At 39.4% G+C, this 12,216-nt stretch overlaps 1 protein-coding gene across 1 annotated transcript; it reads left to right on the plus strand.

Moving 5' to 3' along the window:
• The first annotated feature begins 5,094 nt into the window (after positions 1–5,094).
• On the plus strand, positions 5,095–10,272 carry LOC145502798 (putative tyrosinase-like protein tyr-1). The gene is made up of 3 exons (XM_081482181.1): positions 5,095–5,387; positions 5,716–5,969; positions 8,495–10,272. Exons 1-3 carry the CDS (start codon positions 5,131–5,133, stop codon positions 9,265–9,267), a joined length of 1,284 nt encoding a protein of 427 aa, XP_081338307.1. The 5' UTR covers positions 5,095–5,130; the 3' UTR covers positions 9,268–10,272.
• The last annotated feature ends 1,944 nt before the right edge of the window (positions 10,273–12,216 follow it).

Raw genomic sequence — 12,216 nt, forward strand, 5'->3', positions numbered from 1 at the left:
TTTGCCACAAATTTCAGGGTTGTCCACTTAGGGTAGTCCATGGGTAGTCCTTTCAAGCATTCCATAGACCAGGTCCATCGCATCGAGGTAGTCCATGGACTAGGGGTCAACAAAATGTACCATTACACAGTTAGTATAAATATGAACTGCGGACTGCGGACTGCGAACTGCAGACTGAGGACTGCGGACTGCGGACTGCGGACTGCGGACTGCGGACTGCGGACTGCGGACTGCGGACTGCGGACTGCGGACTGCGGACTGCGGACTGCGGACTGCGGACTGCGGACTGCGGACTGCGGACTGCGGGCTGCGGGCTGCGGACCGTGGACCGCGGACCGCGGACCGCGGACCGCGGACTGCAGACTGCGGACTGCGGACTTTAAATCCTTTAGGAGGTTGTGAAATTCTTAAGACTCTCAAGCGAAATTTTGTGAGAAAAGAATTATTTGCACATTGTATGCAAGTTTAGCAAAAGTCATGTGCAAAATACTTACTATTTACAGATTGGATTTGCAGGCAAGTTGTTAGAGACATAGATCACAGGATCAAGGACCAGGGACCCAGGACAGGGGACCCAGGACAGGGGACCCAGGACAGAGGACCCAGGACAGAGGACCCAGGACAGAGGACCCAGGGCAGAGGACCCAGGGCAGAGGACCCAGGACAGCGGACCCAGGACAGAGGACCCAGGACAGAGGACCCAGGACAGAGGACCCAGGACAGAGGACCCAGGACAGAGGACCGATAGGACTGTGGATGAAAGTAAGCCTTGAAGACGAACTTTCAGAAGTTGAGTTATAGATATATTAAGGTATATGAGATATTACCGGCAGCAGAGATGGCACAGTCCACCCTGCCACGAGGGTTTATTCCGGGTACTCTGCTTTCCCTCACTCCTGAAAAACCAATAATTTCAAATTCCAACTAAAAAAATTGGCCACACATTACTGTGGGCCAACTGAGATGAAAAAGCCTTTGATTACTCAAGGTAAACATTTGTAATACCAATTTATTACTCTCTGCTCATTTTCTAGTTACATGTGCACATGTGGTTTCGCAGTCTCCCTTGCAGCTGTTATTTTAGTTAATTAGCAAATTGGGAAGAAGCTTTATTTATTTTCTGACTTTTTCAAACATCTCTTTTTTAAACATAGGTAAAGGGAAATTCTCGAGTCAACCAATCAATCAATCAATCAACCAATAATTTAATAAATCAAAAAATCACTCAATAACGCAATTAATAGTTAAGATAAAAAGCCCAGGATATGCAGCTAACTAAAATAGCAATTACCAACCTTTAAATTTATCTAGTTTCAATTATCACCGACCATTTAAGAAAGTAAAATGCAGGCGAAGTTAACGCAACTGGCGCCAAACCCTAGGCTAGCTTTTATTAAGTGGCTAAACTGGTCTGCGATGAAGAGGAGAATTTTGATTGGTTCCCTTAGGGGTCCGAATTTCGTACTACGGACCGCTAAAATGGAGCGTTCACAAAATAATTTTGGCATATTCCTTTTTCAATTCATTGCACAAAATAGACAATTCTTTCGTTTAACAGAAATCTTTATATCTTCATTTTTGAAGGACACCCGAGTTTAATGTTTACAAAGGCGATATCAGAAACGTAAACAAGAAATCTATTGACGTAAATGCTTATCTCTCTCGCGCGCGTTTACCGAGAATGGATCACGGAGACGCATCTATTCATCAGCAAAAAAATAGAACTCGAGCAATATTTCTCCAATACGGACCCCACATTAGGTCAATAACACACTTACGCGTTAGCACGCGCTTGATGTGCTATGTGGCGCGACGTTGCGACGTGAATCACGTAGGAAGTGAGGATGCGCAGATCAATGGCGCGCACGTCCATAAATCCCTCACGGATGGATTATTTTCATTATATTCTTTAAAAGTTATATTCTACTTTTTTAGTTGAAGCTAATTGGCATTTCCTTGGTAAAACAGGTCTCGTTCAGGCCGTCATAACATGGCTTAAAGGGTTTTCAAAGACGGGTTATGTTTTGATTAGACAGGTACGTAACTTAGTTAGCAGGGCTTCACTCGTCCAATGTAAACACGGTCCAGGGGGCCGTTTCTGGAAATCTCTCGAAACCTTTTGTGGCTCGCAAAGGCAATTTTTATCTAATCTGTATTTAAAAAGAGAGGCGCACACGTGTGAAACTTTTTGTATGAAGGAAAACTCTGTACATATTAAGGGATATGTGAATAAAATAGCTCAATAATCATAAAGTTTGAGATTTTGATATGGTTTTCCGGGTGCAAAAACGTTTCAGGACCTTCGAGAAACGGGCCCATGAGCTGTTTATTTTTGCCTGTAAGGTTTTTTTTATGAAATTAATATGATATGTCACCAAAACATCTTACTTACATAAGTCAAATTTGGAAAATGTTTTAGAAATAATAGCTTGCTTGTTTTTTTGTTTTGTTTTGTTTTGTTTTGTTTTTTTTTTTTTGTTATGCGTGAACAGCTAGCAGGTGGAAAATGTAGGTGTTTGCAGTATTTCACATAAAATAGGTGTAAAAGTGTTAAAATAATCTGCTAAATTTCTGTTCTTTATTATGAAGCAATTATAGAGCGAAGGGAAAATATGTGTGCTTTTTTTGCGTTGTCGCAAGTTTAACAATTAAACTGACAAATGTATACATGAATCTGTGTCCATTATTTGAATTTATTGCATACTACATGGAACGTTATAATGCATGTGTTCTTTTTTCAAGTGACTGCCCACATATTGGCCTGGGTACTTAAAAATATAGCAATAACTCCTCCCTTTTTTCATGAAGTTGGTGTCTCTTCTAATCAATAACTACTAATTGTCTTTGAACTTCTTTTAGAGTACTTAATTTTGTCAAAATAACTAAAACGTTTGACTGTATTTTCAAAGAAAGCTTGGTATCGAAGGTAGCTGCTTTCCATGCTGGTTCCGTATATTAAGACTCTTAAGTTAATTGAGCTAGAAATGTTGGTTTTTGAGGAGAAAAAGAGCTCCTCGAACAAGGAACTTCATCCCAATCACCACGTGGTTAATTAAAACTCCACGCAAAGTAATTTTATAACAAAGCGCGTGAACCCCTGCTACCCCTTTCCTTATTTTATTTCCTTAAATCAATTCGACTATACTTCCAAGTGCAGGGAACGAGTTTCTATCACCACATTCGTCTAAGGTTTATTCCATGTATTTATAATTTCACCAACACAAGAAATCCACCCACAGTTTGATATGAAAAAATATTTGATGTTGACTTTGGTGTCGTTATGACAGTTGTCCCGAGAAGGTCAAACTATTTTGATTAATTGGCCAATCGAAATTGGACACAAATTAATCCAAATCAATCACAATCTCAAAAAAGAATAAGAACTTGAACAAAGCTTGCATCTTTTGTCTTTCAGTCGGTTGACTGGCTTATCAGCATAGCAAGTTGGTTCTCCGTACAGATTCCACTAGGAGGTAAGCAAATATCTTCACATCGTTAATACATCCTTTCATCTAGTTCGTCGCGTCTTTTGTATTCAAGTCATGAACGAAAACAACACGAAATATGTTGAGGAGTCATTAGCTTCCAATGTTTTTGTGGAATATGCCAGTTTTGACAAGCAGACAAGACTGATAAGGCGCTGTGTTTAGTTGAGGGAGGGAGTCCCAAAAATCGATAATAACCACGTTACAAACAAAGACGGAGGATTGAGGGTTGACAAAAATTATCCCACGTTAGAGGTACATTGATCTCCATGAAAACTGATCATGGTGATTTTGCAATCTAGGAACGTGCCGGGAAGGAAACATAAAGCATGTGAAGGCTTTTACGTCAACTTGAACGCTGATTTCAAGATTTCAGTCTACACGAGTTTAACGCAAAAAATGAAAATAATATTTATTTCTAGACGAAAACCTTCACTACGTACAAAGCTAGTTTCCGAACATATAACGGATTGCCTTAATCTTGTTGAATCTTAAAGAAACCATTTTAACTTTTAAAGATTAACGTTGCGGAAAAACTAAAAAAAAATTATCGTATTTCTAAAGTGGTCGCCAATTTCTTTGCCATAACCAAACATGTCTGTAACACATGTTTTTTTTGTTTTGTTTGTTTACAAAATACCTCACGAGATATTTATAATTAAGAGTTTGTTTGGAAAAAAAGGGCTGTTCCTTTTGCCCTGTGTTTTGACGAAAAGATCACAGATTCAGTAATGACAGGAACTTGCACGGGTACGAGTTTCCTCACGCAAAACACGCCCTTATTTGGCTGTTGTTTATTTCTATTTTATTATTGTTAACACAAGGTGTCAGTAATGTTGACCGGTGGATATGTGCTGCTAATACCCTGGGTGCTAGTTTTATACATCTCAGGTAACATTTTCAATATTTTGCCACTTATATAGTAATAAACATTTACGCATAGAATTTACATTTTACCACTATCACAATATACATAACTGCACTAATTTTTATGAGAATATTGTTTTTCCGGCCAAGGCTGGATATTCTAATTTTTTGCCGATTTTAGGCTGAAAATATTCTTGTGAACATTCTTAGATTATGGCGTATGACATTTCTGTTTTTTTAGTCTCTGATTTCAGACTTTATCCGTAAAATGATTTTACCCAAGTCTGTGAAAGGGGGCTAGGTCACGCTAATTTAGGTCATGTTGTTTAATTTTCTTAATTATGAACTCTAAACGTCAAATTGGCAGAGCAAGAGTCTTTCATTTGCATAATCACGGCCACATAACAACTGACAATGATTTTCCAGCTGTGTAAATGACATTTTGATATAAACTGATATAAATTTGAGAAAAAGGTGGGCCGAAGTTTTTCAAATTTACCTTAAATGCAATCCATTTTAATCCTCTCCAGTTTTGTCCATCCATGTCCCTTCTTGGCTTTCCTGTGTTTTGTTTGAGATCGTCTATAGTTTTGAGCCGTTTTTGTGATATTTTAGTTAATTCTATGACCATTTGATCAATGCTGAAATTGCCTAAAATTGCGTGACCCGCCTTCTTTAATATTGACCACCAAGTATATTGTGGCTGTTCTGCTGTATCTTGTTTCCTCCGTCAGCGGTTTCCTCTCAAGGTAACCAGGATACTTCATGTAGCCGTGAAATGGAGGGCCAGCCAGTGGACGGACCGTGCGGTCAGCGGTGTATCTGTTTGAATGAGAGAATGCAGTATTGCTGCAGACAAAGAAAGAACTTTCCATCAATGACACGGAGTGAAAGACTTCGTTATGTAAACACGGTGATCAAAGCGTCTACTGATGTTCGTTATAGACATGAATACAACCAAATCATCGCTTCACACAAGAGGCTTTTTGATACTGGCATTCATGATAAACAGCAGTTTTTACCTTGGCACCGTTGGTATGTTACGTAACAGTCGTTACTCTATCAATTCCTTGAGTATCTTAAATTTTAGCTTGTAAATTAAGAAACCAAGAAGCAAAGACGTTTCGCATTCACTGATTCACTCATTTACTCATTCGCTCATTCATTCACTTATTTGTTCGTTCGCTCTTTCATTCGTGCGTACGCGTTCGTTCATAGTACATTCATGCACTCACGCATTCATGCATTCACGCATTCATGCATTCATGCATTCATTCAGTGGAAGTCACTGAAAACTTGAAATTCATTTCGAACACGAAAGTGTCGTAAGATTCAATTATTTCTTTCTTATTGTTGCCTTTAGGTTTCTTCTCCTTTTTGAAAACTTACTGCGAACTGTAGACTGTCGTGTGACCCTGCCTTATTGGGATTGGAGTTTATTCCCCGGGGCCGCCTGGCAGAGGGGCACTGATGACATTTGGTCGAACAAACCATGGGGACTGGGTGGGAACGGGAATAGACAAAGGAGAGGATGTGTGCAAGATGGACGTTTTGGGCAACGAAGATGGAAATTAACTCCATCGGCTAGACGAGGCTGTCTTCAGAGAGCGTTCTCTGGTAAGTGCAGTGATTAAAACATTTGATTATTACGTACCACTCGAGCTGTGATATATATGGGTTATTGACCAAATGTGAGGTCAAGATGGCTGGATATTGGCCAAGTTCTTTTTTTTGCGTGTTTATGGACGGAGACGGAGTCGAGGTCCATAAACTCGTAAAAAAAGAACGAGGACAATATCCAGCCATCTTGAATGAACAAGCTTAGTCAATAAAGGATTTATTATATGGCTTTCGGGGAAATTTTTCTTGCGGGACGCGGCGGGTAGTCCCGAGCGGGCAAGATAGCTTTATCTTGCCCGCTCGGGTAGCCAATTACGGGGCAGGATTTGATTCATCTTGCCCGCTCACGGAGCTAGTCATATAATAACTTTGTTTAAACGATGTGTAAACTGGCGTTGAGAAAATCTTAACTGGTCGACAAGCTAAACAGAGCGGAAAAAGAAAACAGCCCGTTATAAACAGCACGTGCATTAACTTAATCACTTCTAACCCGTTTTAAAACTTAAAGAATGAGTTTACTTGGAAGATTTACATAGGAGAGAATTTAATTAACAAATGGCAAACGTGGTATCTTCCAATTTCGGGGAATCTTTGTTCACAGTATTTTATCATTAGCATAAACGCCAGTTCAGCTTGTGATCGAGCTACAAAAATAAAAGCTTTGAATAATGAAAGTGTACATATAGCGTGATTAACAATCCAAAGAATTTGAACCCGATGTATTATATACCTTTCGTGTGACCCGAGTGAAAATACACAACATTTTACCAATACTGTAAGCGCTTATTTGCGCTTTTGTTGCCCAAAAGTTTTGCAGTTTTTGAAAAAAAAAAATAGGTCTCCTCCAGGTATGTTTCAACCAAAGCGTTCAAGAGCAAAAAAATATTCACTGATTGCTAACTAGACTTTAAAGTGTCTCTGAGTGTTTGGAGCCAACCCCCAATCTAACATGATACCTTTGCTAGGTCGTATGCTTATGAGGTAGAATGGAATCTCTCTTTGGAGTTATGGATTCACGCAGCGGGAGGTTGCTAAGCACCGAGAGAATCGCTCGAGGCAACTTTCTAGCCTCTTGTGTGCTTAGCAAATCTCCTGTGTGGATCTATGGCTCAAAAACCTGCCCCTACTGTTTACATATGTTTTTGGTGCGACATTAACAAAATGCAAAACGGTTAACCAACACATGTAAACATTACGTTGAAAGCTGGGAATCGGAGAGCATTGCAGATTAGAAAAACAATAGGTTTTCCAGAGCCTCTCGGTGAAGTAGAAATTTCTAGACTAATACGTTTGTTACTGCTTTTGTTAATTACATTGTTCGAACATCCTGGAATTGCGTGGCATAGCAATATTTTAAAATAACAGGATGCAATCTACTGTATAAAAGCAAACTGTTGACAAATTGATCGAGTCAGTTGTCAGTCAGTCAGTTGTAGTAGTGGTGTAGGTTCGGCGCGCTCAAATGAAAGGAAGTCTGTTGGAATTCATCTGTGGAGTCTATTTGGAGTCAAAACACATGTAAATTGTCATCTCTAGCTTTCTCCTTATACTCGTTTAGGCTAAATCAGTCATTCAATTTGTCAAGCGGGAGACTGCGGAAACTTCTTTCGTTACTACCTGAACGATATTGGTATCTTTTAGCAATATTCAGATCAAAATCTTGAAAAACTAACCGAGTAAAGCCAAAATACTTTCACGTATAAATTGATGCGTACCTCAAGGCCCAAGAACTCGCTAGCTATTGTCAATGTACATCCTCAAATATTGCCGATCACATAATCCGTACTATAAAACAATAATTTCTATGCCATTTTAGATTCGTTTTGGAATCCCACGTTACCTTTTCAAGCTTAAAGAGCGAAGATTTTCAGGAATTTATCTTATTTCAACACCAGCAAAAGGATTAGTAAAGCTCTGTTCTCTAGACTGGACATTGTCATGAAGTCTGACAAAACAAACTAACACCCTGTTCACACTAACATGTTTAACATGTTCAAAAGTGGTTTAATTTAACAAAGTTAAAAATTAGTTGTTTATACCGTGCACAGCACCCCAACACCTGTTTAATTAAAATATGTTAGCAAAGTGATTTGAAATTTTTATTCTCGAAAGGACTGCAAAGCGTAATCGACAAATAGTCCAGTTTCGAATTCGCCATGACCGCTGATTAAAAGCACTAAGAACGCATTTGCACAGGGTTAGCCTCGACCTAAAGTAAAATATTCACAAATTCCAGCGTGAAGATGACCTGTTTATAGCTCTGTGTAATGTTTAATTTTCAAATTTGTGGCACCTTCCCACCGGTATTTGTGAATATTTTTTTAGGTGGAGGCTAACCCTGTGCAAATGCGTTGTCAGTGCTTTTAATCAGCGGTCATGGCGAATTCGAAACTGGACTATTGGAAAAATCTAAACCTGATTTAGTTATTGGTGCGAATGCGGCATAAGACTCTATCTCCTTTTCTTTTCTTTAACCTTTCTAGTTGTTTTCCTAATTTTCACGTTGTTTAATTCTTTTACAGCTAAACCACCCGATATAATCGCTCTTTATTTGACGAAAGCGCATTCTCCACGCGAGTTCACGGAGTTTGAGCTGGACGTCCGCGCGAATCTACATGACACTGTCCACTGTCGTGTAGGAGGCACGATGTGTGCCCACAACTCCGCTAACGCGCCGGAGTTCTTCCTCCATCACGCGTTCATTGACAAGATATGGGCCGATTGGCAGGAAAAGAGCACCTCTCATATGTTTGCCTATTTCGACAATCTTCGGGATGATCTCCGCATGCAGGAAGCACAGTTTCACCCCAGGGATTACGTAGACACTTTGTATATGCCACATCCTGATATCGATAGCTCTGAAGATGAAGGTCGAGTCTGTGTGGTGTATCAAGACCCAGTTCATCCTTTGTATAATGAAATCATGAAGCGTCTCGAGAGCTTAACCACAAGGGAAATTCGTCGGATTCCTCGGCTTCCCTTCCGCCCGGCCACCGCGCGCCAGCTACGAAATCTTGGAGTTCACCGTAAAGAACGACGCAAAGCAAAGAAGCTGCTAAAAAAGGAACTTCAGCCTGAGAAAAGACTTCAATATAAGCAGCTAAGAAAAATTTATGACAAAATGCTAGGTTTTCGCTTAACAGATCTCCCTTTCAGATTTTCAGCAAAGGACAGCCCATCCAGTAACAGTCTCATGTACGATCGATGGCTGGCGAAAGCTGCAAATACCACGGGATTCCGTGCCAAAGATGTCAAGTCTTCCCGTTTTCAAAACATTTCGAGTACATTCGTTTAATGCAAAATTTATTTGTAAACGAAATTCGTAGCTCCTTTAAAACTAAAGATGAGTCTTAAATTTCGTTTTTGTTCTACAATGCGATGAGTGCACTATTCAATATTTAGAAAGTTTTGACAAAGTTTTCAACAAATCAAAAAGATTTATTACAAGGTTTATTAAAAAATTGTCAAATATAATTTCAAGATGTTTGAATGAAAGGATTAAAAAAGATATTACCCAGACTAATGCGTCTCGTTTATTAACACAGCTTACCGGGCAGGGGTCGGTGAGCGAGATGAGGGCTTCAGATATACCGCTGTGCAAGTAATTTGTTGGCTTGAGACTTTTTCAAGAAAAAAAATAATCCTGGAGCTTATCTATTTATCTGTGGGAGGCCTCATGGTTAGTGCTTTCGTCTGCAGATCGAGTAGTCCTGGCCGGGGACATTGTGCTGTGTTCTTGGGCAAGACACTTTACTCTCACAGTGCCTCTCTCTACCCAGGTGTTTAAATGGGTTCCGGAGAACTTAATGCTGGGAGTAACCCTGCGAGGGACTAGCATCCCATCCAGGGGGGAGTAGAAATACTCTTAGTCACTTCATGCTACAGAAACCGGGATAAGCTCCGGCATGATGGGCCCCTTGGCTCGTGTGCAGACTTTTCCTTTATTTATTTACCTTGTCTCGTATACGCGACGTGTTTACAACTCGTCGTTGGGTTTGATTATAAGTACGTGACAAACTAAAATGATGTCTAAGTTGGCAACTGATCCTTACAGTACACGATTCAAGGGGTGTGGGGTAGGGAAAGAAATGGAACCAGTGAAACAGAAAGCTATGAATGAAATTATGAGTTCAAATCTAAGAAATTACCCAACTTTGAACTTCGTATCCCCTTCCGCCCTTCAGAAACTCGTAATACATGTGGGAAATATCACGAGAATTCCGATCATTATTTTGGAACAAAAAGACAATGAAGCCAAATGATTACCCATCCTCCCAACCCTACCTACCACCCCTTCGCCCCCCCCCCCCAAAAAAAATAAAACACAAAAATAAAAAACAGGTCCCAAAAGATACTTAAGTCCCCAATTTTAACTGCATACAAAAATCCTTTCACCCTCCCCCTCTCCACTTTACTTTTATACCCAAATAACCCCTTCTCCCCTATCGCTGGACTTTATAGTAAGATTGTATGTACGTGGCTAGGCAGGAAGTTTGAAATTCGGCGGTGGAAAGTTTGGTAACTTTCAAATCGCTCATCTGTTAATGGTACGAAAAAAAAATTACATCCAAAATTAATATTAATTGTTTATCGAGAAAACCTTCAGCGTGGAAAACTAAGCTTATTAATAGATTGAAATTCCGAGCGTTGCTGGTCGAGGCATTCGATAAGACCGTCACACGGCAATTTCTTTGATATGAAAATGTATTTCTTTGGGGTGTTAAATTAGGTTTGTTTTGTATTATTTTCCACTGGAATAATCAGAGCTTTGTAAACCACTCCTTGTGAATATCACACCATTAGATGCCGACCAATCTACTCGAGGTCATTTTTCCTTATCATAATTATTATTGTAAAAAAAAAAAACTTTTAGGTATATTCTCTTGCTGGTATCCCGTACTTTGATTGAGTATGTGTCAGTTTCTCAGTGTGAACAAACTCGATTGCTCTCGGCTCCATCCGCCATGTTTTGTTTTTACTTGTGCTCTTTACTTAAAGTAGAACTGTTTTCTATTCGGCTGGGCGAAGGGAAGAGAATACATTTAGAATACCACCTGAAGACTTTCTATTTAAAATGATTTTGAATAGGAAGTCTTCAAGTTGTAATCTTGAAGTCGTGAGGTGCTAGGAAGATAAACTGGACTTGACCGCATTTGAAAAAAGAAAAGAACATCTGGAGATAGCAATATTACACTTCATTTTTGAGAAACGACTACTTTTCTTCTGCAAAAATAACTGAAAATTAGTTGTTGTCAGATTTTTTGTTCGAGAACACCAATTTGTCCTCTTTGAAAAGGCACTATAAGTCATCATTGTGAAGAAAGCGCGCACAACAAAGACACTTGATAGAATAGAAATAGTGCAAACAAACATTTATCATCTTGAAAAATGATCGGGCGTAAAATGAAAAAAACATTGTCCACTTGGCTATTATGCATATCACGTCCATGTCTTTGCCTTCCTGTTCCCTCTCGAGAAATGCTTCCGCTGTTGAACATAACGAGTAAGCAATTTTGAAATGGATTGTTCAATTTCTACTTCCTGCGCTTGTGTTAAAAATTGAGTAATAAAGTTAACCAGAAACTGTGGTATTCTTCTTCAGAATAAAGTTAAAAATGAAATACCAGTTTCCTCGTAGAATGGGTGATCTTGCTTTGTTTTAAAGTCTTCGATTACTTACACTCTGATATTTGTCTGGGGTCGTACTTCAATTTAGAAAAGCAGCCTTCGGAAAGATTTCAATTTGTTGCTAGATTGTGAACCCACTTGAGGCCAATTTGCATTAAATATCAGCTTATATCTGCCCTTCTCGATGGGCCGTGTTTCAAATTTGCGGCAGACTAATTCATCACGCGCATATTTTCACTTGTGCATCAATATATCTTAGCGCGAGATCTCTCTAAATATTCCTGTATAAATAAATAACGAATAAAAGTTTACAGGGAGAGATAAAATTGATTGCACACTTAACCGCTTTGAATTTTGAGACGTCGGTGTCTCTGCCGCAGAGAGACAGTTTGTTTGCCTTCATTTGTATGCGTCTCGTACCTCTCAAACACAATTTATATCTCACGGAAATTAAATTTCCCGAGTTACAATAAGGTAAGTTGTAATTTCTGCTCTAGTTCGCAAAGAAATGGAATTGCTTTAATGAATAAACAAGCCTTGAGCGCAGAGCTGCTCTCAATTGGTTAAAGCCCTAATTCGGCTTAAAACGCTCCGTCGCAAATTCGACACCCGCAAA

Source organism: Orbicella franksi, chromosome 11, assembly GCF_964199315.1.
Source record: "Orbicella franksi chromosome 11, jaOrbFran1.1, whole genome shotgun sequence".
Taxonomy (NCBI): domain Eukaryota; kingdom Metazoa; phylum Cnidaria; class Anthozoa; order Scleractinia; family Merulinidae; genus Orbicella; species Orbicella franksi.

What these genes read in the sequence shown, in the direction of transcription:
- LOC145502798 (XM_081482181.1), top strand. Translation starts at nt 5,131, where the DNA reads ATGGAGGGCCAGCCAGTGGACGGACCGTGCGGTCAGCGGTGTATCTGT. An exon ending in TTTTTACCTTGGCACCGTTG is followed by an intron (nt 5,388 to 5,715) that starts GTATGTTACGTA and finishes TGTTGCCTTTAG; the next exon opens with GTTTCTTCTCCTTTTTGAAA. An exon ending in TCTTCAGAGAGCGTTCTCTG is followed by an intron (nt 5,970 to 8,494) that starts GTAAGTGCAGTG and finishes ATTCTTTTACAG; the next exon opens with CTAAACCACCCGATATAATC.